Source organism: Theropithecus gelada, chromosome 17 (genome assembly GCF_003255815.1).
Source record: "Theropithecus gelada isolate Dixy chromosome 17, Tgel_1.0, whole genome shotgun sequence".
Lineage (NCBI taxonomy): Eukaryota > Metazoa > Chordata > Mammalia > Primates > Cercopithecidae > Theropithecus > Theropithecus gelada.
The window spans coordinates 39,697,479-39,724,765 of NC_037685.1; the positions used below are offsets into that span (position 1 = coordinate 39,697,479).

Here is a 27,287-nt window from a genome sequence, read left to right on the forward strand (position 1 = left end):
TTTGTACTGCCTAAATCAGAGCAGGTAATTGCTGATCTCTGTTTTCTAGACCTGGGTGTAATGTCTAATTTACATTCCTATTTAAATACATTGCCACTTAATATTATGTAAATGAGGTCAACCTCCTCTGGGTGTTACCTCTCCTGCATGTCTCCAGCATTGCAAGTACCACTCAATAGAGGGGAAGATATCCCCTGCGTCTCTTGAAACTCTAGTTATAATGTGAAATAAACAACCGAAAGGAGGTGCTATATAAGAGGCTTGAAGTCCAACGGAATAACACCGTAAAATCTGCTGAAGTATTACCAAATTATTCCAGTAAACCATTCAATAATCATCTTTGGGCCTAAATAGCCTGCAGACTAAATCCAACCTGGTTGTCTGCGGCCTTCAAATAATGAGTTTTACATTTTTAAATACTTAATTTTAATTTTAAATTACATTTTAAACACTTTACATTTTGGAAACAAAAGAATCATAATAGTTCATGAGATTTAAGTTTTAGTTTCTGTATATAAAATTTGGTTTGTTGACACTGTCTGTGACTGCTTTCACAGGACAGCGGCAGCACTGAGTAACTGCCGCTGAGACCATATGGCCTGTAAAGCCTAAAATACTTAACTTCTTCCCTTTTACAGAAAGTTTGCCCACCCTGCAAACTGTGTTTCTTGCTCTTGCGTCTGTTTCAACACCTTCCTCTCCTTTCTGTAACTGTCTCCCTACTGAACCCAGTTTCACGAGCACAGACCTTAATGCTTTGTGTGTATGTTTCAAGGACCTCATGCCATGAGGTTTACTTTCTGATCACTTCCCTTTGCAAATCAGTATGAACTTAATGAGAAGACTTTCAAGTTTCAACATAGGATTATTAGGCTAATTCAGAAAATGTGTGTGCAAAAGACAGCAAATAGTGTATATTTTGCAAACTATTGGATTCCTTACTTCCACTTCTAAACCTGGCTCTAAAAAGTTGTTAAATTTGAAAACAGCAGGATTATTCTTTCTGTGTGATTATTTTACTTGTTACAACAGGTCTCACTGCCGAACAATTTAAACCCATGACAAATTAACGAGCAGAGAAAACCAACCTCACGAAGCTAAGTTCACTCACATTAAATTCAATCCCAGTATTTCTAGAATTAATGTTTTAAAGATGATGCGAGTTGCTGTCAGGTTTTTGTGAATAAGACATTGACCTTTTCTCCACAAAAGATACGCAGTATCTTTTTTAAAAAGTATATGAAATTTTCCAAGAAATTGAAGTTGAGATGGTTTATGCTATTCTTGCCATCTTCTGTAATTTCAGAAACAAGCAAAGGCCGGAGCAAAGCACTATGAGATTATTTCCTCAGCTTTGTTGAATAAATCCCTCATCATGAATAGGAGACTAACTAAGAATTCTCAGAAGTAATCTGACCAGCCAAGTATACTATCCACCATGCTCAAAGCTAATGACATTGAAAGAGCTGTAGGCAGGCCACAGCCATCTCTAACCCTATCACCTTGCTGCCAGTCAAGTCATTGGGCCCTGCTATCCAAACAGTAACTTTTAAAAGGAAATAATGCTAATCTGGTGTCTAGAAATGTAAACATTACACAGTGAAATGTAGCTTGGTTCCCTTTGAGTGGTCAATGTAGGGAATGAATGCATATTGAGTGGGCCTCATATGCCAGGCACTTCATGATGCTTCTTGTGTCATCCTTTGAAGAATAGTATGAACCAGATATTATTATCCCCATTCTATCTGTGAAATGGCTCTGAGAGGTAAAATAACTCACTCAAAGGTACACTGCCAGTAAATGAGAGTGCAACGGCTTGAACTCACACGCAGCTGAGCCAAAAACCCATGCTCTTAACGTGAGGTTTAAATGGGGAAGCTGGGTAATATACCTTGAAATGTATATTATTAGGACTCATCATTTATGTTTGAACCTCTTTGTTAAAATTATTAGTTCCAGTAAATAATCCTATGTATGTAGTTCTTTCAATGAAGCTCTTTCACACACATGATCCATTTGATCCTTATTCTTGCATGAAATAGTAAAGACCAGGGAGAATTTCTTCTGCTTTGATAGGCACGTGGCCTGTCTGAGCCCAGTCAAAGACCACCAGGTGCAAAACTATAGTCGGTTGAAGTCAGATTTATTGGCTCGCTGCAAGGAGAGAAGACTGAGGCCAGAGGAATCCTGGGATGCCTCAGCAAAGGCATCCAAAGCTCCTCTGCCACTTGGCTGCACAGAGCCACCTTCATTTCGACGCTGACACCTGGGATGGTCTCTTGGCTTCTCTGCTTATGTCCTCTTAGCCTCTCTCCAATTCTCTTCCCACCAGCAGCCAAGTGACCTTGTCAAAACCTCACTAACTTGGATCATGTCACTGACCTGCTTTGGATTCTCCCCCAGTTTAAAGTAAGCACCACGTGGTCTGTGAACCCTGTATGAGCCGGCTCATCACCAAGGCCAGCCTTCTCAAGCACCCTCCCCGGCCTCCTCGGACTTCAGCTTTCCCACAGCACGGCCTGTGCAAATGCTGTTGCTTCTGTGTGGTCCAGGTTTTCTCAACCTTGGGACTACTGATGTTTTAGGCCAGGTGATTTTTGTGGGGGGTTGTCCTGTGCATATTCCATGTACAGCAGCAGCTTCTCTCTCCCTCATCACTTTCCAATCAGTTTTAACAATCAAAAATATCCCCAGGCCTTGCTGAATGCCTCCCTGACCCAAAGGGCAAGAAATTCCCTGGTTGAGAACAGCCAGCCTGGAGTGACCTTCCCCTTCTCTGCCTATCAATCTCCATCCAGAAGCCACCTTCCCAGGGCGCCCTTTCCTGACTCTCCAGGTTAGAGCAGGCCTCCCTCCTCAGCTACTACTCATGCGACCCTTTGATCATTGTTTTCTCACTGGACTGTCCACTGGTGTCCTCTTCCACCCACTTTAGTATTTAGACAGCCTAAGGAAGTATCTGGTACATAGCACTTAGTATGTGTTGAGTGAATGGGGAATAAAGGTATCTAAGGCCAGATCTGTGTGCTCCCAACCGACCCCCTCTTTCAAAAGTCCAGCCTATCACTTATGGAGGGTCTACTGGGCTCTCTAAGTTATGGCTATGAGGGATCTTATCTCCACTGTACAGATCGGAAACTGGGGCCTGAGCAATGCTCAATGCCTTACCTGTGATACTGCAGGGGGAGACACCAAGGTCCAAGTCTGGGTTTTCTCACCCCAAAGTCCAGGCAGGTTGGGTGTGAATATGGACATAGATGTCCAGTGCTTTGGTGGAGGGCTCAGTCTTCTGTTCCGATATTTTGTTAGTAATTTGAAATAAACTGTGAAGAATGGCCGGGCACATTGGCTCATGCCTGTAATCCCAGCACTTTGTGAGACCAGGGCAGGCGGGTCACTTGAGCCCAGGAATGCAAGACCAGCCTGGGCAACGTGGCAAAACCCTGTCTCTACAAAAAATATAAAAATTATCCAGGCACGGTGGTACGTGCCTGTAGTCCCAGCTACTCAGGAGGCTGAGGTGGGAGAATCACTTGAACCCGGGAGGCAGAGGTTGCAGTGAGCCAAGATCGCACCACTGCACTCCAGCCTGGGTGACAGAGTGAGACCCTGTCTCAAAAAAAAAAAAAAAAAAAAAAAAAAGAGAGAGAGAGAAAGAACATCTGTAAGCAATGTGACAGGATGAGAACCTCAAGGGGCCCTGTCAAGGCCTGTAGGCTATGCCTGACAGGATGAATTTGGGAGAGAAACAAATGTAAGCCTGCGTTTAAATTTTTAAAAATCCAAACAAGAACAGGGAAGAAGTGCTGCATTTTCACATGTGCTACATATGTTAAACCACCCAACAAACCAACACCCAGCTCCAAGCCTCTTTCCAGCTTTGCTGATGTTTGCTATCGAGGAAGAGAAGGATGATGAAGTCTCAAACTTCTGACTTCCCCATGTTTGTTTTGACACCTGCCTCCCAACTGTCATTAGTGATAAAAACATTGAAAGAGTAAAAGACTCCAAGTAAGAGAATAACTGCGAGGTGGCCTTCCACTTCAGTCTCATTGGAAAGGAAAGCCAAGAAACAAAGAGGGTGGCTGCCTTAAGATGGAAAAAGAAGAAAAGGGAGCCAGTGTGGTATGCTTCCAAAATCTGCACAAAGACTTCCTGAAATATCAATCAAATCAATCACTGTGTTCTCTGGAAAGAAAACAGCTACGATGGAAATGCTGGAAGCTGAAGCAGTGAAAGCTAAGGGAATTTGTCGGTAGGCAGGGGTACAGGTTTGCATAACTTGATTTGGCACTAGTTTTAGAATCGGTAGGAAAAAAAAGAGGATCCTGAAGGGGTTTTTGTAAGAAACATCATTTTTTGATTACTCTCAATAGACAAGTACTGTTTCAAAAAAAGAAGTTTGCTTTAAAAAAATCAACAAAGCATATAGTGCATCTATCGTAGGACAAGTGAAGCACTATAGGAACATAAATAAGAGGAAGATGGTCTTCGCCACTGAAGAGAGCTATAAATTATTACTGTTGTTTTGGGACCATTTAAGAAATATTTGAAGGCCAGGTGTGGTGGCTCACGCCTGTAATCCCAGCACTTTGGGAAGACGAGGTGGATGGATCACTTGAGGTCATGAGTTCCAGACCAGCCTGGCCAATGTGGTGAAACCCCATGTCTACTAAAAATACAAAAATTAGCCAGGCGTGTTGGTGCACGCCTGTAATCCCAGCTACTCAGGAAGCTGAGGCAGGAGAATCGCTTGAACCTGGGAGGCGGAGGCTGCAGTGAGCTGAGATGGTGCCACTGCACTCCAGCCTGGGAGACAGAGTAAGACTCCATCTCAAAAAAAAAAAAAAGAAAAAAAGAAAAAAAAAGAAATATTTTACACACAGCACTTTATTTCTTGATCTATTTCAACCACCAGAAGTTATAATTACTGACTTAAACACTACACAGATCTGCCCCCAAAAAGTGAGTCCAGAGAATCAAATTCCTCTCAGTGTGGATCTATTCACTCTGTTCTCTGAACTTGGAAAACACTGTAGTGCAATTCTATGAAATGGTCCCTACGTCAAATAGAAGCCACATAAAAGATGATATGGTCACTTTGATTTCATTTTAAGGTAAAGGAGGATATAAAGTTCACTACTTGAAAATCATCGATTAAGAAAGCAATTTGACATTTTCATGCTAGTTTGTGTAATAATTTTACTGCATAAGAAATTAGAGATTGCATAAATCATTAGGTCAACAGCATACAGAGAAGAACAAAACAAAACACTGTTTGGATCAAATAACAGCAGGAACAACTCCGTTCTTAAAAATACCACAAATTCCCCGAATGTGGCTCCATTTGAGAGAAAATTTTGCATTTTCTGGATAATGTCTGTAGTTTCATTAAGCAAAATGGAAAACGGCTTTTCAGTTAAAAACACTAAAAAGCAACTTACACAGATGTGTTGCCCTCTTCACCTTGGATGTAACAAAAATAAAGATGTGAGGCTGCCTGCTTTTGCCTAAAGCATGGCCTGAACTTTCAACTGATAGTAATTGTTTATGTAAAATATTACATTATATAACCTCCTATGTATTGAAATTGCACAAGTCAGAGCATCCAAAAACTACTGCAGAAGTCAGTTTCTTCCTATGGGGAAACGCATATAGATCTAGATATACTACATGTTACAATTTCCATTCCTCATTCGATTTGCCCTATTCAAAACATAAAAATACAAATAAATATTTCCTTACAAAGTTCACAGTATATTGTTTTAAAAAAAGAGATAAAAAAACAAGAATCTTAATTTGCTTTGTCATTAAATAAAAATGCTAATATAGAGACACGTTCAATATTTATACAAATTGTAGGGGTCAGTCTATCCTTTCTTGGTCATAATTGAAGTTTAATAGTGCTAGTCCACACACGACAAGGCTCAGATCCCAAATGAAAGTTCAATTCTACTAAAAGTTGCCCAAGATAATTTTTTCTCTTTTTCTGTTTAATTAAAAAAGACAATTTTGGAATTTTAGAATTACATTTGAATTGTCTGAAAAAATACAATTTCAATGAAAAATCATATCAAGCATTCAAGAGTATATTGCTGGTGCTATAATCTTTTTGCATGTCTTTGTTTTCATAGAAAAAATCAATAAAATAACATGTCTAAGACTTTTAAATGGTTAAATGTAACCACATACTATTAATGATATGCCTCATGCACACACACATTCAAACTGAAAACATGAAGGAAAAAGGATCAGACGTCTTTCTTTTGCATTAGTTCTAGCTTTCTTCTTAGCAGACCATAGTTCTCCTTAGTTCCTGATGCCATGGGGTCAAGCTGCAAGGAGATTTCATAGTGTTTCTTGGCCAAGTCTAGATGTCCCCAGCGATGATAAAGCACAGCTGAAATAGCAGGAGATAAATTTCACTGGGAATGCTTCTGAGTAACGTGCCGAATTCCTACCCTCTTGGACAAAGAAATATTACCGATCCTATGCAAACAGCTTTCAAAAGTCAATTGTATGAAACAATATTGTTTGTACTGAAAACTTTATTTATTGTAATCACACTCCCTGATGATTATCCATTTACTGCCAGTTACTCCTAGGGCTCTTCATAGCACTAGACAGGATACATCTGCCTATAGGAACATTATTACATAAAGAAGTAAGAAGACTACATGCAATGTCTCAGTGCTGCCATGAAATTTCCAGGAAGCAAGGCTGGGTATGGGAGGTGGGGGTGACGGATGCTAGGCGCTGCCTAGAGCCTTGACTATGCAGAAGTTCAGCTGTTTATTTTAAATAGATATTTCCCCACACCATTTGGGGAAGTAAAAGCTTGTGTGGGGCCATTTGGAAATAAGGCCTCTAATATCAAAATGATAGTTACAAAAAACCTAATCATTAGGATGATTAGCCTCTGATCATGGCAGTGATTTTGTTAGTAAAACTAACTTTCTATATGGGCAGAAGAGCACCTGTGGATGCTTGTTGGCTTTTGTGAAGAGAAGCTTCAGAGTTGGTAGAGAACAGCTTTGATCCAAAAACATTTCTGTGGGCATTCTAAACATCACCATGCTATGCTCTAAACATCTTAACCATGGAGACACGAAAGGGTGCAAGAAATGAATTCTAGGGAATAAATGATTATGAATGCATTTTAGCCAAGGCATAAGAGGATATAAGAAAGCAGAAGACCAGGCTGGAAGGGGAAGGTCTACTCTGTAAGAAGGAAGGAAAAGGAGGTAAGTTCAATGGCAAGCTTCCAAAGAACATACGATTCATTTACTAGGATAACCCTTCGTAACCATAGCCTCATTCTCTTGATCCGATCTCACCCTTCTCAGCTTAACACAAAGAAGGACAATCTGAGTTTCATCATGAGAAGGTGATAAACAGAGTGGGCAACTTTAGGGCCGTTCTGGTCATGCAATTAAGATTTGGAAGTGTGGCTATCACTTTGCTATCTTTAATGTAATAACAGAATCACACTGTAAAGCCAGGTTAGCTTTGAAAAAACTACTCTCCCAACATCAATTTTGTAGACATGCACCCACTTCATTAAAGTAACAGAATTTCAACACGATTCAAGTTGAACATTTTTCTTACCCAAATTACCATGGTAACTTGCAGCATTTGGATTTGCTTTAATTGCCTTGAGGAATAAAGCTTCAGATTCCTAAAAAATGAGAAATATAAAAAGGAAGATATTTATTGTACACGAAGCAAAAGCAGTTCCCAGTTTTATCACCTATGGTTGTCAAACTTTTAACCACCTCCTTTTGCATCACCGCATTCCTCTAGAGACACTCAGAAGGCCCGGGGGGGCCACGCTCTGCCAGAGAGAGGCTGACAAGGGGCAGCGGGAGGGAGCAGTGGCCGCAGAGAGGGGACGAACATGTTCGTGAGTGCCACCACCTGCCTCCCTGCAGTGGTTGGACTTCCGCAATGTTATGCAAGTCGCCCAGGTCAGGGTGCGTGATGAAGACAGGAGGCCCAGGGAACAGGAAAGGGCTGAGCCGTGGAGCACGCCCATGCCAATGCCATTTCCAGAGCTCCCGGGGTAGGAGTTGAGGCCCATTTCCTCTCCCCCAAGAACCTACAACACTCTGGGCAGCCCAGAAGCATCCCCATCCATCTGGAAAGGATGAGCAGAAAAGAGAAAGGGATGGCCACCTGTCAACTACATTGTCACAGTACCAGACATGACCATGACCAAATGCCCCTGATGGGGGTGAACTGATTCTTGTACAACCTTGCATTTCTTCCAAGTCATCCTCACTTCCAACCTGGCCACTAAGAGGCAGGGCAAAGTGTCTTCCTACCCTGATCACTGCTGAGAACTGCTGGCTGGATGGCCCCTTCTACCATAACGCTGAGAAATAAAGACGCCTAACCTGTTTTTACTGACATGTGCCCTGGGGGTGCTGTTCACTCCATCCACCTTCACATTCCTTAAGGGCAGCATGTTTTAATCAGTATCACATGCTGGGCATGGTGGTTCATGCCTGTAATTCCAACACTTTGGGAGGCCAAGGTAGGCAGATCACTTGAAGTCAGGAGTTCGAGACCAGCCTGGCCAACATGGTGAAAACCCGTCTCCACTAAAAATACATTAGCCAGGTGTGGTGGTGCGTGCCTGTAGTCCCAGCTACTCGGGAGGCTGAGGCAGGAGAATTGCTCCAACCCAAGAGGTGGAGGTTGCAGTGAGCCGAGACTGCACCACTGCACTCCAGCCTGGGCAAGGGAGCAAGACGCTGCCTTAAAAAAAAAAAAATTCGGTATCACACACTGAGCTTAACCAACCAAATTTGTTGGTGTGGGGATAGTTCTAGTGCCTTCTACCTGGGTCATACATGAATTTTTCCAGGTGGGCTTCCCACATCTGGGACTGTGCATTTTATAATGTGCAAGACCACCAGTTCCTTTGCCCTGTTACAGCCTGTGGTACCCCTGATAAATCGGCTGGGAAATGTGGGGGAACCACCTCCAAAACCATGACCTTTTGGACAGAGCTGGCAGAGAAATATTTATATTTTAAAAATGTCATCCAAGAGGGACTTAAGAAAGACATCAGGATAACATATGGGATGTCAGTTCAAAGTCAGTGTCTACATTCCAAGTTTCAGGGGCTGAAACTCCTTCCAAGAGGGTTAAGACTCTGGCCATATCAGGAAGGCTGCAGAAAGAAAGTCAAATGAGTTGTGTAGCTTTGCAGGGGTTTCTGAGTTGCTGGGCTGTTTCTGATGATTTTCAAACATTTGCATTTAAAACCTAAAACTTGAGACACAGGAAGGTCAGGGAACCAAATCTACTCAAAAATACTTCCCTACCTGTAAATGAAGTAGTGTTAACTGGAGAGAAATGGCTTAGGGACAAAAAGTGAGGAGTTTTCTAGTGTTGCTATATTCATTTATTTATTCAGCTAAGTTCTCAGATGCCTGTGAGGACGAACATCATTCAGGACATTGAGGAGTCAGCAGTTTGGGGGACACAGTGGTGCTGAAGACAGGGAAGGGCTCAGATCTGACAACTTGTTAGAGGGCTACTGCTCTCAGCAGGGCTGGGCCCAAACTCTGCAGGGTGAGGAGGAGGCCGGTGTGAAGGAACAGGGATGAGGATGAACAGGCAGAGAGCACTGGGCCAGAGGGACAAGGGAGGAAAAATGAGTCAAGATTTCCAAGCCAGGGCAACAGAAACATGACAGCATGTGGACAAAAGAAGGGGTGTCAGGAGGAAGGGCTGGTTTGAGAGGAGGTGCGGGTGGGCCAGTCTGGCTCTATCCAAGTCATGGGGGCAGCCCCTGGGCCTATACCTGGGCCTGGGAGTGGGGTTGGATGGGCCTCTTTAGAACACAGCATCTGTGAGTATTCAAAGCCCATGAAACGTTCATCTATTAAATCAGGGCTTCTAATGGCCTCATTCAGGAAAGCAGTGAACTGTTTATAAATTGATCTTCTGTGGAGGTCTCTGGATGTGTAAAGACCCAGGCAATGAGCCAATTTATGCCAATGAACCAATAAACTCACATTTAGAGTTGGGGATATTTTTTTCTCAACAGAAAGGGGAAAAATAATGTATTATTTTCTAAAGCATATTAGACAAAATGTAATTAACAAAGGCGTAGGACTTGAGAAAGCCTTGCAAATTGTGTCTCTAGGTAGGAACAAGCGCTAGTCTCTACGTCTAGGTGAGGAAGCCCGGGTGGGTGGAGGTCATTTCAGCCACAGCAACCACCCAAGAATACTCTGGAACACAGGGGCCACTGTGCCTCTGCTAGAATAGGAAGGGTAACATGGGTGATCTGATGTGAAGTTGAAACCGTGACTCACACAGGAAGAGAGTTATTCTCTATTCTCCCTCCTTCCTTCTGATTGCATCGGGCTGAAGTCTGCGCTTGGTGGTGGTGTGTGGGCCCTACCCTCAACACACCTGCCAATCTCTCCTTGCAGCTAAGAGAGCTCAGAGCCTTGGCCAGCAATAGCATCTAGCTGGGATTTAGTATGATTATTTAACTTTCAGTTACCCTATATTTATAGTAATGATGCATTGTTTCTCGTTTAAATATATTCGTGTTAAAAATCTATTTAAATAAAAATGTCAAGTAAATAAGGTAACATCTAGATGTGGCAAGAAAAAAAAATCATAAAGGTGTGACATAAATGTCTGGAGCTTAGGAAACTGACTTTATCAACATAACCTGCACTTAAGCTACCGGGCCATTGGAATTAGCACTACAAAAAAAGAAATCAGTACGAGAAGAAATAATTTAAGCACTGAAAAACATTACTTTTCTATTTTTGCTTTACCACATTAGCTTGAAATTGGAAATTAAATGGCAAGAAGTAACATAAATTTTAATACATTTTTTTTTTTTTTTGAGATGGAGTCTCGCTCTTTCGCCCAGGTTGGAGTGCAGTGGCGCGATCTCTGCTCACTGCAAACTCCGCCTCCCAGGTTCATGCCATTCTCCTGCCTCAGCCTCCCGAGTAGCTGGGACTACAGGTACCTGTTTTAATACATTTTAATGATCCCTAGAGATCCACTGAATGATTGAATGCTCACTATACATACATATATATATATGCATATACACATTAACCATTTGATAGTTGCAAATTATGTTGTGCATTTTTTTGTATCACCTTGTCAAGAGGTTGGGCAGATCACTATCTCCATTTTATAGATGAACAAACTGAGGCCCAGAGAGGCCGACTGCTGTTAGGTTTTAAAAAGGGCTGCTTAGATAGGATAAAAAGGTGCTTAGAGCCACGCAGATATAACGAGAACACTCCCTCTGCCTATCAACACCTCAAAATAGGTTCTGGAACCCTGAACATTTCAGGGTCAAATGAGAGATGCATGCGATCATTTTACAATTACTTAACCGGGTGCTTTGTAACTGCTTGACAGCAATGGAGATACAGAACTGGGACTGAAGGCTTAGCTCCAACCTCAAGCCTCCAGGCTCTCTGAGGAGATTTACCAAGTGCATGATAAATAAAACACACGCGCTTGGGTAAAAAGTGAGTTGTTGGGCAGCAGACACCTGCTCTGCCATCAAGATAGCTGGGCTGAAGGGTCTGTTCACCCAGCCCTGCAACTCACCACCATATCCCCTCTTCTCTGGAACATCCTGCCCAGTGCTCTGCAAGGAAACAGACCCTTTCACTCCATCCTGAAACAAGCAGTGCCAGGGATGCAGCTGACCATTAGCAACCGGTATCATTTTTTTTTTTTTTTTTTTTTTTTGAGACGGAGTCTCACTGTGTCTCCCAGGCTGGAGTGCAGTGGCGTGATCTCGGCTCACTGCAAGCTCCGCCTCCCGGGTTCACGCCATTCTCCCGCCTCAGCCTCCCAAGTAGCTGGGACGACAGGCGCCCGCCACCGTGCCCGGCTAATTTTTTGTATTTTTAGTAGAGACGGGGTTTCACCATGTTAGCCAGGATAGTCTCGATCTCCTGACCTCGTGATCCACCCGCCTCGGCCTCCCAAAGTGCTGGGATTACAGGCTTGAGCCACCGCGCCCGGCCAACCGGTATCATTTTTGCATTATAAGAGGAAAACCTAAACAGTTGTTTAAAATTCAAACCCTTAATAAAAAAAATACATGGAATGCTTGCTTGGTGGCTGATGCCAGGGCTCAGGAAGTCACATCATGTTCCCCCCACTTGGTAGCTCCTGAAGGTCTCATCGTGAGTTCTGTGTTTCAGATTTCACCTTCTGTTTCCTTACGTTAGGCCCAGCGCCTTGGCCTTGATAATTAAAATGCAAAATGTGTAGAGAAAGAGGAAGCTGATTTCTTCATTCTGTTTTACAGAGTATTTTCTAGTTTATTTGGGGGTTGGGGGAAGAACAACATGAACTGGAAGCCAAACGAACTCTGTGTTCTGTCCCCTTAATAGAAATTCCAGCAGTTTACAGACTGTGTGATGATAGAAAAATCAATACGATTATATAAGCCAAGTCTTCAAGAAGACTCGCTATAGCTGGGTCACTGGAGGAGAACTGAGACTTGGGACCTGTCCCAGGCTGACAGATGGCTGGAAAGGTCATTAGAAGGGAAACCTGTAAACCTCACCTCCTTCCCCTGCTACACAAGTAGATTCATAAAAAATAAAACTAAACCCTCTCAAAAAGCTATTTCTGGAGCAAAACCTAGAAATTTTAAAAATGTATAATGAAGCTATTCAACTCCCCAACATTATAAAACTAGAGAAATGCATGAAATTATCTCACCATTGTTATAGAAAATTATACTAATAATGACATGTATTAAACAGAAAAAGAGAAGTGAATAACACTGGACCGATGTTAGCTAGTTGCTGCCTTTAGGTCTTATACATAGGCTGAGTGATCAAAATAAGATACAGCCCCTGATTCTGGAATAAAGTATTTCTCTTAAGAAATGACTAAGGCACTACTTCTGTGATATCTGTGTTCAACACCCAGGATACTAGGTAAAAATGTATATTCCCTGACCTGACCTAATCCACGAAGCCAATCCCTTGTAGGGAGAATCTGGGCATCTCTGCTTTAACAAGCTCCCTCAGTGATTCTGATAGACAAAATTAAAGTTTACAACCAGTCCCCTTCAACACACAGGGAGTTATGCACAGCCTATTCCTGCTCCACCCTGGCTGCCAACTGGAGCAAAGATTTAGTATCTTGTGGTTTTTGTTGGTCAGAAAACTCTGGGCCTTGCTGGTGGCCTGTATAACTCAGATAAAGAAAAACCTGGAAGCAGCAAGAACCAGTCATGCATCCTCCATGGGTCGCTTATTCTTTTGTGCAGAAGATGGAACCTGCAGATAAAACCCAGAGCTCCAGCCCATGTGCAAGTGACAGAGTCAAACCCCATTGTGCCAGGGTGGGACTGGGGCACCTCCGGGGATGCACTGTGGCTGCCCGAGTCCTCCTCTCGCACCAGCGTGCCCGGCCTCTGCGGCCAACCATTCCACAGTTCCTTGCCTGCTCCTGCCCCTTCCTTGGGCTTCTCTTCCTCTCTCCACGTGTGAACAACAGTGGTTAATTCTGATGAGAAAGGACACTGGGTTTGGCCCCCACACTGCTGTCTTTGAAGCAACTTTTCCAGGAAACAAACTGACCAAGCCGCATTGGTGCACCGCTGCCACTGTTTTGGCCTGATTCCTAATTTAACTGGGCAGAAGTAACACTTACGGCTTCTGTCAGATGCTGGCATTAACTGCAAGAACTCACAGCCTGCGGTTTACGCACCTTGTATTTCTGGGATTTCCCCAGCACGTTTGCCAACGAGAACATGAGAGAGTGATCATTAGGTATTAATTCCAGTGCCTCTCTTCCAACTGCTTCAGCTTGGGCTAAATTACCTGGGAGTAAAACATGGAAAAATAAAAGACATGTTAATGTTGTACTCGCATTTTAGCCTCTAACTAACAGGGTTTATGTGCACAGCACGTGACAATTATGAATAAACTACTGAAGAAAATCTGTGTAGATCATGTAATACACACCCACATACAAATACACACACGACCTTATCAGTGGCAAAGCCACTGTGATTCAGCACATTTCTGACACAACATATAAACAGCTTTTGATTAACCTCTGTAAAACCATCTAAAACCTAGTTTTAATTTTTCCTCAGATACCAGTTACACCCAAACAAATCTGCAAAATAAGAGGATGACAGTAACACTTTCATAACTGAGAATTTATCACATTGAAGTATACATTCTGTATTTTCCCTAGAAACAAGCATGTATCTGCTCTATACCATGCAGATGATCAAATTAACACCATCATTAACATATTTTTATTGACACATAACTACATATTGATGGGGTGCATGTGATATTTTGATACATGCATACAATGTGTAGTGATCAAATCAGGGTATTTAAGACAACTATCACCTCAAATATTGATCATTTCTTTACGTTAGGAACATTTCAAATCTTCTAGCTTTTTTGAAATATATCATAAAGTGTTAACTACAGTCACCCTACTGTGCAATGGAACACTAGAACTGACTCCTTCTATCTGTGTGTGTACCCATTAACCAACCTATCTTTGTCCCTGCCCCGTTCCCAGACCCTAGTAACTACTGTTCTGCTCTCTAGCTCCACAACGTCCATTTTTTCAGATCCCCTATGCACGTGAGAGCACGTGATATTTGCCTTTCTGTTCCTAACACCATCATTTCTTAAAAGACATTTGGAGTTTTAAAGTGAAGGAGGCAGAGTAACTCCTCATCAATTGAATCTGGTCTGCTCGGGGATAGGAAACCAGATCTTCAAGTCAATTAGCAGCATATAAAAAGAAAGAATCCATGGCTCTGAGTGTAGACTGAGGGGGCTCGTTTTAGTGAAGTCCCTTAACTTGGGGCATGGACCTAGCACTATCCATGTCATTAGCCCCAAGGCCATTCTTGCTCACTTCTGGGTGCTCCCAGCGCCCTAAAGGATGGCCAATGGCAGATAACAGGCTTCAGAAGAAACAAGATACTGTCATACCTCTCCCCCATTACTCAACACCAGTTCTAGATGAAGTGTGACGTTCCCAGAATTCACATTCCGGTATGTCTAAAGAAATTCCATTTTCTTTCTTCTCTCTCTTTTTTTTTTTTTCTTGAGATGGAGTTTTGCTCTTGTTGCCCAGGCTGGAGTGCAATGGTGCTATCTTGGCTCACTGCAACCTCCACCTCCCGGGTTCAAGCAATTCTCCTGCCTCAGCCTCCCGAGTAGCTGGGATTACAGGCATGTGCCACCATACCCAGCTAATTTTATATTTTTAGTAGAGATGGGGTTTCTCCATGTTGGTCAGGCTGGTCTCGAACTCCCGACCTCAGGTGATCTGCCTGCCTCGGGCTCCCAAAATGCTGGGATTACAGGTATGAGTAACTGTGCCCAGCCTAGAAATTCCATTTTCTAGAAGAATAGACATTTTTGTAATATAAAATATTTAACTTCATATTTTTTTTTAAAACTCGGGGAAAAAAAGCACAATAATCTCTATTTCCTAAGTCTTCAGTGGCACTTTACTGTGGAGCCATGTCCTGAGATTTGTTCCATCCACCTCTCTGTACCTGTATTGTCGAGGAGTATAATCATGTTGTTCCAGGCTAGGCTGTGCTCTGGTTTTAGCATGGTGGCATTTCTCCACGCGTTCAAGGCATCCACGTGGCGATTGAGATCTGCATACTGAAAATAAAACACACCAAAAAATTAGTATTCCAAGTTTCCTGCTTCCTCGTTCCAAGACATTATGAAACAAAAGAAAAAGCCCAACAAACAAAAATAAAAAACCAACCTAACTTTAATTTATGTAGCTTCTAGTTTTTCATATCAACTCACTGAATCCTCAAAACAATACCAATGAAGTAAATACTATTGTTATCCCCATTTTACAGATGAAGCAACTAAGGCACGAGGAAATGAACTTGCCCAAAGTTATAGACTAGAAACGGCAAAGCAGGAATAAGAACCAGGTCCAAACCTGTAATGTCTCATTTCCTGTTATTTAGTGATTTTAGGAATCAAATCATATTTCAGACTGCTGAAATACTGAAGCAAGCCTCATCATTAGTCTTTTTCACTAAAGACTTCGTAAGTTCATTGTTGATAAAGTATTACTTAGAATAGTAAACAAAATGTTTCTCATGATCAAAAGCTATGTGTCCAATTCACCTTCTGAAGGGTGGTCTCGGGGCCTCTTCCTGCCTGCGTCTAACGTAAATACAAAAACAGGAGCATATCAGACCTACTTTGTAAAATCCTTGGAAAAGTCTCCTATGGTAAGGTAAAACCTCTTGGCACTTTCAAGTTTGTTTGCTTCATTTAGGAAGGAGAAAAATACCTGTTGCTCTCTTATTTTTAATAATTTCAACTTTTTTTATTATTATTTTTGAGATAGAATCTCGCACTGTTGCCCAGGCTAGAGTGCAATGGTGCGATCTCAGCTCACTGCAACCTCCACCTCCTGAATTCACGTGATTCTCCTGCCTCAGCCTTCCGAGTAGCTGGGATTACAGGTGCACACCACCATGCCCGGCAATTTTTTTCTATTTTGAGTAGAGATGGGGTTTCACTATGTCGACCAGACTGGTCTTGAACTCCTGACCTTGTGATCTGCCAGGTTCGGCCTCTTAAAGTGCTGGGATTATAGGCAGGAGCTACCGCGCCAGGCCTATGTATGTATGTATGTGTTTAGAAACAGAGTCTTGCTCTGTCGGCCAGGCTGGAGTGCAGTGGCATGATCTTGGCTCACTGCAACCTCTGCCTCCCAAGTTTGAACAATTCTCATGCCTCAGCCTCCTGAGCAGCTGGGATCACAGACACGTGTCACCACACCTGGCTGATTTTTCTATTTTCAGTAGAGATGGGGTTTCACGATGTTGCCCAGGCTGGTCTCAAATTACTGGCCTGCCTTGGCCTCCCCCAGTGCTGGGATTACAGGCATGAGCCACCACGCTCGGCCTTCAACTTTTATTTTAGATTCAGAATGTACATGTGCAGGTTTGTTGCATGGGTAAATTGTGTGATGCTGAGGTTTGGGATATGAATGATCCTGTCATCCAGGTAGTGAGCACAGTACCCAATAGTTAGTGTTTCAACCCTTGTTTGCCTCCTCGTCTCCCCACTCTAGTAGTCTCAAGTGTCTGTGGTTGCCATCTTTATGTATTAGTGCTCACTTATGAGAACATGCGGCATTCGGTTTTCTGTTCCTGCATTTATTTCCTTAGAATAGTGGCCTCCAGTGGCATCCATGTTGCTGCAAAGGACATGATTTTTTTTGTATGGTTGTGTCGTATTCCATGGTGTATATGTACATTTTCTTTCTCCAGTCTACAGTGGATGGGCACCTAGGTTGATTCTATTTGCTATTGTGAATAGTGTTGTGATGAACATATATGAATGCATGGTTTTGCGTATTTTTGGGGTTTTTTTGAGACGCAGTCTTGCTTTGTCACCCAGGCTGGAGTGCAATGGCACGATTGTGGCTCACTGCAACGTCCACCTCCCTGGTTCAAGCAATTCTCTGTCTCAGCCTCCCAAGTAGCTGGGATTACAGGCACCCGCCACCATGCCCGGCTAATTTTTGTATTTTCAGTAGAAATGGGCTTTCACCGTCTTGGCCAGGCTGGTCTTGAACTCCTGACTTTGTGATCCACCTGCCTCAGGCTCCCAAAGTGCTGGGATTACAAGCATGAGCCACCGCACCCAGCTGCATGTGTCTTTTTGGTGGAATGATTTCTTTTGGGTATATAACCAGTCATGAGATTACTGGGTCGAATGGCAGTTCTAAGTTCTTTGAGAAATCTCTAAACTGCTTTTCACAATGGCTGAACTAATTTATATACAGTGTCCAAGCATTCCTTTTTCTCCCACAGCCTTGCCAGTGACTGTTGTTTTTTCACTTTTTGATAATAGCCATTCTGACTGGTGTGAGATGGTATCTCAATTGTGGTTTTGATTTGCATTTTCCTAATGATTAGTGATGATGAGCATTTCCTCATGTTTGTTGGCTGCTTGTACATCTTCTTTTGAGAAGTGTCTGGTCATGCCTTTTGCCCACTTTTTAATGGGGTTGTTTTTTGCTTGTTGATTTGTTACTTACAGATCTGGATATTGGATGCATAGTTTATGAATATTTTTTCCCACTCTGTAGGTCGTCTTTTTACTCTCTTGATAGTTCCTACTGCTGCGCAGAAACCCTTTGGTTTAATTAGGTCAATTTTCGTTTTTGTTGCAATTGTTTTTGAGGACTTAGTCACCAATTTCTTCCCAGGGCTGATGTCTAGAATACTGTTTCCTAGGTTTTCTTCCAGGATTCTTTTTTGTTTGTTTGTTTTTTTAAAAGACAGGGTCTTACTCTGTCATCCAGGCGGGAGTGCAGTGGTGTGATGTGGTGCAACCAGTGGCTCACTATGGCCTTGACCTCCTGGGATCAAGTGATCCTCCCACCTCAGTCTCCCAGGTAGCTGGGACTACAGGCACATACCACCATGCCAAGATAATTTTTTTGGATTTTTTGTAGAGATGAAGTTTTGCCATGTTGCCCAGGCTGGTTTCAAACTCCTGGGCTCAAGCCATTCGCCTACCTTGGCTCCCAAAGTGCTAGGATTACAGCTGTGAGCCACTGAGCTCAGCCTCTTCTAGGATTCTTGTAGTTTGAGGTCTTATATTTAAATTTTTAATCTATCTTGAGTTAATTTTTGTGTATTGTGAAAGGTAGGGGTCCAGTTTCACTCTTTTGTGGCTAGCCAGTTATCCCAGCATGATTGACTAGGAAGCCCTCTCCCCATTGCTTTTTAAAAAAAAAAAATTGGTTGAAGACCACATGGCTGTAGGTGTGTGGCTTTATTTCTGGGTTCTGTATTCTGTTCCACTCATCTGTGTGTCTGTTTTTGCACCAGTACCATACTGTTTTGGTTACTACAGCCTTATAGCATAGTTTGAAGTCAGGTAATGTGATGCCTCTGGCTTTGTTCTTTATGCTGAGGATTGCTTTGGCTGTTCAGGTTCTTTTTTGGTTCAATATGAATTTAAGAATAGCTTTTTTCTAATTCTGTGAAAAATGACATTGGCAGTTTGATAGGAACAGTGTTGAATCTGTAGATTGCTTTGGGCAGTATGGCCATTTTAACAATATTGATTCTTCCAATCCATGGTCATGAAACGTTTTTCCATTTGTTTGTGTCACCTCTGATTTCTTTCAGCAGTGTTTTGTAGTTCTCCTTGTAGAGATCCTTCACCTCTTTGATTAGCTGAATTTCCAGGTATTTTACCCTTTTTATGGCTATTGTAAATGGGATTGCATTCTTGATTTGGCTCTCAGCTTGAATGTTATCAGTATATAGATATGTTTCTTACTTTTGTACACTGACTTTGTATCCTGAAACTTTACTGAAGTTGTTTATGAGTTCTAGGAGCCTTCTGGTAAAGTCTGCAGGGTTTTCTAGGTGTAGAATCACATGGTCCATGAAGATAGATAGCTTGACTTCTTCTTTTCCTATTTACATGCCTTTTATTTATTTTTCTTGCCTGATTGCTTTGGCTAGGACTTCCAATACCATGTTAAGAGTGGTGACAGTGGGCATCCTTGCCTGGTTCCATTTCTCAAGGGGAATGCTTCCAGATTTTTGTTGCTTCTTTTGAGAGGGAATGTTAACATTGGTAACAGAATATAAAATGGCTAGCTCTCAATTTGCATAGTTAATAAAAGCACACACAGAGAGAGAGAGAGAGATGGATTTTTTTTACCAGGTGACCCTGTTGCCCTCTTATCTCAGTTCAAATGCACATTTTATTTGAGTGTACTTGATCCTTTAACTCTGCAAAAAGTACAAATGATCACAATTTGTCAGAGTTTAAGACTGTTTACTTACTCACTGGCAAGTCTGTCCTTTTTTTAGATGACAAAACCATTTTGACTTGTCCTATGCTACACAGCAAATAGATAGCATATTATGCAAGAAAAAGAAAGCTTTAATGGAATTATGGAAACACTTATGAACATCCATTTGCTAAAGATGTTCTCGGAATTTCCCATGAGACTCAGAAACTCAAGTTACAATATTTTTACCCCTTTAATGAGGAAATGATAGGAAAAGTTCAGAAAATTAAAATAATTTGGGATGCTTAATTATTCTAACACTTAATTATCTCTATTTGATGTTCCAGTGATTCCTCCGATCAATTCACTCCACCATAATATGCATTTGAGTCACTTGGACAAAATCCATGGTGACATTTGAACACACCCAGAACAACCAACATAACTTCATTTATCCAACATGACAAAATTCGTTACTACTTTACTGTTACTACTACAATTATTACTGCTATTTATTGAAGAATAGACTGAATCAGATAAAATTTGGTTTCATTTTGTCTCAAACCCTACTCATCTTATAGCATCTACACAAAGGGAACAAACTTTCAGGGAGGCAGAGAAAAGTGGTGATTTACCCAAAACTGCTCATCCAGGAAGTAGACGGGTAACATCAGTTACCCAGCAGTCCTACGCCCACCCTTCTGTACTCTGCTCCGAGAAGCAGGGGCTGGGAGTCTGCAACTACATTTCCCAGGTTTCTTCACCCTTTGGTTCCTTTCTGTCAACAGTTGCCAGGTGGTGGGGAGAGGGGAGCAGTCCTTTCCTCCCACTCTCACTCTCTCCTTCCTTCCCCTGGCAGTGTCTCTGAAGTGACTACATCCCCTCCTCCACCGTCCCAGGGTGGAAGCAGTGGTCTGTCTCCCATGATCACAGCTCTTGAGGCTGTGGTAGCTCCAGAGATTGGAACCTCTTGTGATTTCTTAACTCCTGGTAGTGCTACTTTCTCCTGTCTGTTCCCAAACCTATAGGATTCCCTTTAACCTCTGAGTTCATGTTACCATCCCGTTTTTGCTCAGCCAGCTTTCCAATGATAGTCTAACCAATTCCCCATATTAAGTCTTTTCTATCTAAAACACTTAGAATGGTTTCTGTTTTCTTGAACACATCCAGTCCTTCCATCATGCATTGTCTTCGGTAATCCCTCTAGCCACTATTACTGTAACTTTCTAAGATTAGTAATATGTCCCAGTAATCGCGCTCTTCCTGATTTCCTATTCCACAAGAGAACTTCCTTATATGCTTTCCATATTGGGGTCTAGAAATCAAAACAAATCTCTGTCTCCTGTTACTAGAAAGTGATTTCTTAAAACACCAACAATTAAAAAAAAAAAAAACCCTCTTAAGTTATTAAGTTCTTATTTGCCAATATATAAATGGGTTGGTCGAGTTGTTAAAGATTAAGCTCTTAATGCTTTTAAGCTGTCAAACAGGAAAAAGCTGGATAATTAAACCACAATGGAGAGCAAAAGCCTGAAATAAGCAGGAACAGTTGGCGGAAGGGAACACAGGAAGACCATTTCACGGTAGCGTAATTAGTAAACAATATAAACAAAAAGCAGTACAAGGTCTCAATCTGTTCAGTGCTACAGATGATCTTCCAAGTGAAAGTGTAATGAATCCCAAGGACTACAGCACATGATGAAAGCTGGTACTTTATACTCTACATTCTTCCCTTTGGACATCACTCTTACAGAAGGAGCATTTATTATAAATCCTCTATTTTCCAAATCCCAAGGAACTGCAGTGACGGGCAGTTACTAGGAGAGGGGAGAAGACTAAGCTGTAGAGCCTAGAGGATAACCTGGGAGGCTGTGGGCAGACCCACTCACTTTGTGAGCAATAAAGTAACAGAAGAGCAACCTCCAGAAAAGGAAAAAAAAGGGACAAAAGAAGAATTCATATGAATATCAAGTCTCATATTTAGTCACTTGACTACTAGTTTAACAGATAGTGAACAGAAACGATAATCCCTACACCCATATATTCATAACCACCCAAATGCATGAATTCAGGTAAGACCTCATGTGTTCCCATCCTCCACCCCACCCCTATTCTCACTTCACTAACTTTGTGAGGATCGCCCCTCCTTTGTATGTGATTGAATTTTGAAGTCACCACTCATAACATTATGTTGAGGTTTCACAGCCTCCCCTTCACCCCAGGAACAAACAGCCGATCATTATAATAGTTTCAGCTCTCCTGGAATCTTCAGGTCTCACAGAGAAAGCGGTTTCAACATCAAAGCATGTAACTAGGTCATAAAGCACAGAATTTTAAAATGTAAAAGAACAAAAATGCACGCAAGGTCAGTGGTTCTGCAGAAAGTTAATGTGAGACAAAGGAGTATCTTGCCATTAATCTTCCTTGTTCAAGCATCATGCCATTCCATGGGTTCGGCCACTCCTGCCACCCTTGCCTCTGTCCCCAGAAAGAAATAATTCCTCCTTTCCACACTGGAGTCAGCACATAGAGGATGTATCTTCCTATGGCATATCATAACTGAAACATGTTTTGCATTTTTTGAGTAATAAAAATGCAATGATATGGTTTGGCTGTGTCCCCACCCAAATCTCATCTTGAATTGTGGCTCCCATCATTCTCACATGTTGTGGGAGGGACCTGGTGAAAAATAACTGAATCATGGGGGCGGTTTCCCCCATACTGTTTTCATGGTAGTGATTAAGTCTCATGAGATCTGATGGTTTTATTAGGGGAAAACTCTTTTGCTTGGCTCTTATTCTCTCTTGCCTGCTGCCATGTAAGTTGTACCTTTCACTTTCCGCCCTGATTGTGAGGCCTCCCCAGCCACGTGGAACTGTGAGTCCATTAAACCTTTGTTTCTTTATAAATTACCCAGTGTCGGGAATATCTTTATCAGCATTATGAAAACAGACTAATGCATGCAACCACTTTACTTTAATATTTCTAACACAAGCATTACTCGTCCACGTAAAGGGACTTCTGCAGAGGGGGAAAGGTCACATTTTACCGTTAGCCAGACGTTCCTGCCATCTTGTTTTCTCCATTCATAAGATTCTATCTCCACAACTCGCAAAATCATGGCTACCCAGTCCAGAAACAAAGACAGTAAGACCAAAGACATTCACATTACGGTAAAAACCAAAGCCTCGTTTTCCAATAAATGTAAAGCAATGTTTTCTAGGATTGTTCCCCACAAACCATGGCTTCTCTCTGATGTGATTACCCTGTCATCCAAGTTCAGACAGAGCTGCTTCCCAGATGCAGGGCCAACGACAGGGTACTGGAATCACCTGGGTGATTCATTATTGATATTTTACTTAATTTTTTTGAGGCAGAATCTCGCTCTGTTGCCTAGGCTGGAGTGCAGTGCCGCAATCTTGTCTCACTGCAACCTCTGCCTCCCAGGTTCAAGTGATTCTCCTGTCTCAGCCTCCCAAGTAGCTGGGATTACAGACATACACCACCATGTCTGGCTATTTTTTGTATTTTTAGTAGAGACGTGGTTTTGCCATGTTGGCCAGGCTGGTCTTGAACTGATCTCAAGTGATCTGCCCGCCTTGGCCTCCCAACGTGCCAGGATTACAGGTGTAAGCCACTGGGCCCAGTTTATTATTGTTATTTTAAAAATACAGATTCTCTGTAGAGTCTTTGATTCCCTAAATGTGAGATGGGGTGGGACAGTCTGGATGCATGTCAGGTTTGGAAACTACTAGTTAGGGTTTTGTTTTTGTTTTTGTTTTTGTTTTTTTTACAGAGGGAAAAGGAGCCAATGCAACAGCTAGTCTTTACTGGAAAGATGAAACTTTACAGTACATTTTGAGTAACTTGGTGCAGGCGCTCAACGCACCAGCTTGTAATGGGTTCCACAGCTGGGGCATTGCTGGGTCTTGCCTTTGTGCAGCCAAAACCAGATGACAGCACTGTTGTCCTCTTCACAGATGCACCCACTATTTTCTTGTTGGTGAAGAAGGGGGCTAAATTAGGGTCTTCCTTGGTGCCTAAAGCTGTCTTGGGGGGTAGTACATTGTATGGGTCCAGTCCCTTCCTTGTGGTCATCATGACCTCCATCTCTAAGCCAGTCACCTACTTGTTATCAGTAGAAACACCACCTCCAGGATGGGCGCGGTGGCTCACGCCTGTAATCCCAGCACTTTGGGAGGCTGAGACGGGCGGATCATGAGGTCAGGAGATTGAGACCATCCTGGCTAACACGGTGAAACCCTGTCTCTACTAAAAATACAAAAAACTAGCCGGGCGTGGTGGCGGGCGCCTGTAGTCCCAGCTACTCGGGAGGCTGAGGCAGGAGAATGGCGTGAACCCGGGAGGCGGAGCTTGCAGTGAGCCGAGATAGCGCCACTGCACTCCAGCCTGGGCGACAGAGCGAGACTGTCTCAAACAAAACAAAACAAAACAAAACACAACACCACCTCCAGAAGCTATGGCACGCACCGCGGCCATGCCACTGGGATAGCCGGCTCTCAGGGCCTGTGTGCAGCCAAGCGCTCCAGCTCCATGAAGTATCCTTGAAAGCCATCACACCCACAACAAGCAGCAAAGGGAACTACCAGTTTTGACAACATAAGAATTCTTTAAAGTGAAACTCTGTCTCAAAAAACAAAACAAAACAAAACAAAAAAATAAACAAAACCAAGAAGCTTCAGGCCTTTAAAATGAGGGTAAGCAGGTATCTCTTTAGAACACGAGGATGCTTTCCTACCTGTAAGGCTAAGCTGGGTAAAATCTGGAAATCTACATATAAACTTCCGTGAAAGTCACATCACTATGGATATATTCCAGTTTGGTTAAAATGAACAAAATTTTTTTTAATTAGCAATTTTTATCGAATACATCTAAATATATTAGGAACATACATATCTGGTTTCTTGAAACCAAATTAAATGGTTGATTATAGGAAGAATACAACCATTCGTGTTTTAAGAATTTTGCTATGTGTGTGTCTCATTTTATTTTTGTCAAGAAAATCAAGAGCAATCAGATCTTCACAAACATCCTGTCAATAACCAAAAATATAAAGCTACTATAGAACACATTATTTTTTATTTCCACCAAATAATGTCAAAGCCCTTTTAAGTAAATCCCATGCCCTCCAAAGCTGCTTTTGGGAGAAATGCTCCCTGCAGATGAAGAGCTCTGCTCCCTTGAAGAAGGAGAACAAGGGAGCTCAGAAATCATACTACGGATTTGTTTATTTAATTTCTGTTCTTATTCAATTTTTGTTTTAAAAACAGAGAAACCGATGTTTATCAGGAAGTTACCCGTTGGAGCACTGTTTTACAGGGCAGATGGGATTTTTAACATTTTAATTTATTCCTTGGTTTAACCTTTTGCCTGGGTGACTTCTTAAACTTGACTAATTCACACTGCTCTGCTCTCTAATGAGAGCTTTAAAAAATTACTCATAAGGAAATCAAATAGCTACCTTCAAATGAGATAAAAACATGTGAAAGAACTTCATAAAATGTATGGGGTAGGTGGGTGTCACTATGTCATTTTATTATAAATAAGAAAAAGAACCCATCTTTCCTTCCGCAGGCATGGCACCCCGAGCTTACCAGACGCCCAAGGTTGTAGTAACAATCTGGGTATTTCCTTCTGTGTTTAATTGCCATCCGGTAACTTTGCTCTGCGGCTTCAAACCGTTTCAGGCTGTTCTGCACTATGCCTAGATTCATCCACGCAGCAGCAAAGTCTGGCCTAGAGGAGCAGTTTTCACAAAGATAAACAAGAAGACAAAAGGCTTAGACGACGGAATGCAGGAGCTCCTTTCTTTGTCACTAGCATAATTATAAAAACAATGCTTACTGTATTCGAACAGCCAAAGACAGCAACTCCTCAGCTTCCTGTAGCTCATTCCTTTCTTTTAAGATATTTCCAAGATTATTCATGGCATGAACATACTTAGGATTTAATCTGGAAGTTGAGAGAAAAACCAAGCTGACCATTAAATAGTCAGTGTAAATTTTTACTAAACTCTCAGGAATCGGCAAAGATATTGTAAAGTTGGGGTCTTTAAAGGAATGGGTGTTTCATAACAGAAAGTGAAAACGATCTGTGTACATAATTCCTCTGTAAGACATACTCGCCATACCTTACGGCTTCCCGGTAGTATCTGATGGCAGCTGTCTGGTTGCCTTTATCAGCCAGGTTTTTGCCAATGTTGTAGTGAACCTGCAGAGAGAGAATAACTGGGCCATCAGCATATAGACTTCTTGTTCAGAGCCTGGACCCCATCATATCTTCTAACTGAAGACAAAAGGATGAGGAAAAAAATCACCCACCAGAACTTTAGCTAAAACCTTACAGGGTTTAGGAGTTGCTTGTGCTTTCATCTCCAACCCTGTAAGAGGATCAGAAGAAAGGGGGTACAGGCATGGTACATCTCTAAAGCACAACAGAAGGGAAATAACTAAAGACCTCACCAGAGAAAGCCAGAAAACTACAAAGCTTGGCTTTTTAAAATTTTACTTTTGATTTTTAGAGATGGGGTCTTGCTATGTTGCCTAGGCTGGAGTATAGTAGCTATTCACAGGTACAATTATAGCGTACTGCAGCCTTGAACTCCTGGGATTCAGGGATTCTCTTGCCTCAGCCTCTCAAGTAGCTGGGACTACAGATACACACCACCACACCTGGCTTGTTTTTATCATCAAAACCTCAAATCCCCCTCACCTACACACTCCACGAGAGCTGAGATAACAAAGTCCAATCTCATGTGGACATGAGTGGAAGAAAGCATGATTCTGTCCACTCATTTAAGCAAATATGGCCCTTTCTTGGATGACACCTTTCTTCTATAGCTAGCATCAAGAGCATTTTACTCTGTATCTGTTCTAAGCAGAATGTTTACGGACTCCCCAAATCCAAATGTGGAAATCCTGACTCCTAATGTGATGGTGTTGGGAAGCAGGGCCTGTGGGAGGTGATTGGGTCATGAGGGTGGAGGCCCATGAATGGATCAGTGCCCTCGTCAAAGAGGCCCTGGAGAGCTCCCATGCCCCCTTTCTGCCACGTGAGGACACAGTGAGAAGACCGTCTGTGAACCAGGAGGCAGGCCCTCACCACACAACCAACTGCCTGCACCTTGATGGGCTTTCCAGCCTCTGGCACTGTGAGAAGTGAGTGTCTGCTGTTGAAGCCACCCTGTCTCTGGTATTATTCTCACAGGGTCTGAGCAAAGGCCTCAGTGTGGCTGGAGCACACAGAGCAGGGATGCAGGCTAGAGAGCCCAGGAGGAGCAGCTGTGCTCGCAGGGAACCCTGGGCAAGGGCAGGCTTGGATCAGTTGTTGTCCTCAGAGCCACGAGGCTGGGGCGGGGCGGGGTCTGTAAGTGTGTGAGTGCCCCAGGGCTGCAGCAATAAAGCACCACACACTGAGGGGCTTAACACAACACACTTCTCTCACAGTCC

The 27,287-nt window shown here is 42.5% G+C and overlaps 1 protein-coding gene across 5 annotated transcripts in view; it reads right to left on the reverse strand.

The window, feature by feature from the left end:
* Nucleotides 1-5,182: 5,182 nt before the first annotated feature.
* The window catches only part of TMTC4 (transmembrane and tetratricopeptide repeat containing 4), a 70,064-nt gene continuing 47,959 nt past the window's right edge, over nucleotides 5,183-27,287 (reverse strand). For 4 of the 5 annotated variants that reach the window (XM_025364584.1, XM_025364582.1, XM_025364581.1 and 1 more), the window contains 7 exons: nucleotides 25,970-26,049; nucleotides 25,684-25,791; nucleotides 25,434-25,575; nucleotides 15,569-15,683; nucleotides 13,738-13,850; nucleotides 7,609-7,678; nucleotides 5,183-6,400 (listed from right to left, as the gene is read on the reverse strand). In XM_025364584.1, coding sequence (XP_025220369.1) covers nucleotides 6,252-6,400; nucleotides 7,609-7,678; nucleotides 13,738-13,850; nucleotides 15,569-15,683; nucleotides 25,434-25,575; nucleotides 25,684-25,791; nucleotides 25,970-26,049 — 777 coding nt within the window. In that variant the 3' untranslated portion in view covers nucleotides 5,183-6,251. Of the gene's footprint in view, nucleotides 6,401-7,608; nucleotides 7,679-8,638; nucleotides 8,757-13,737; nucleotides 13,851-15,568; nucleotides 15,684-25,433; nucleotides 25,576-25,683; nucleotides 25,792-25,969; nucleotides 26,050-27,287 lie in introns of all 5 variants that reach the window. The other variant, XR_003116511.1, reaches the window with a different exon arrangement.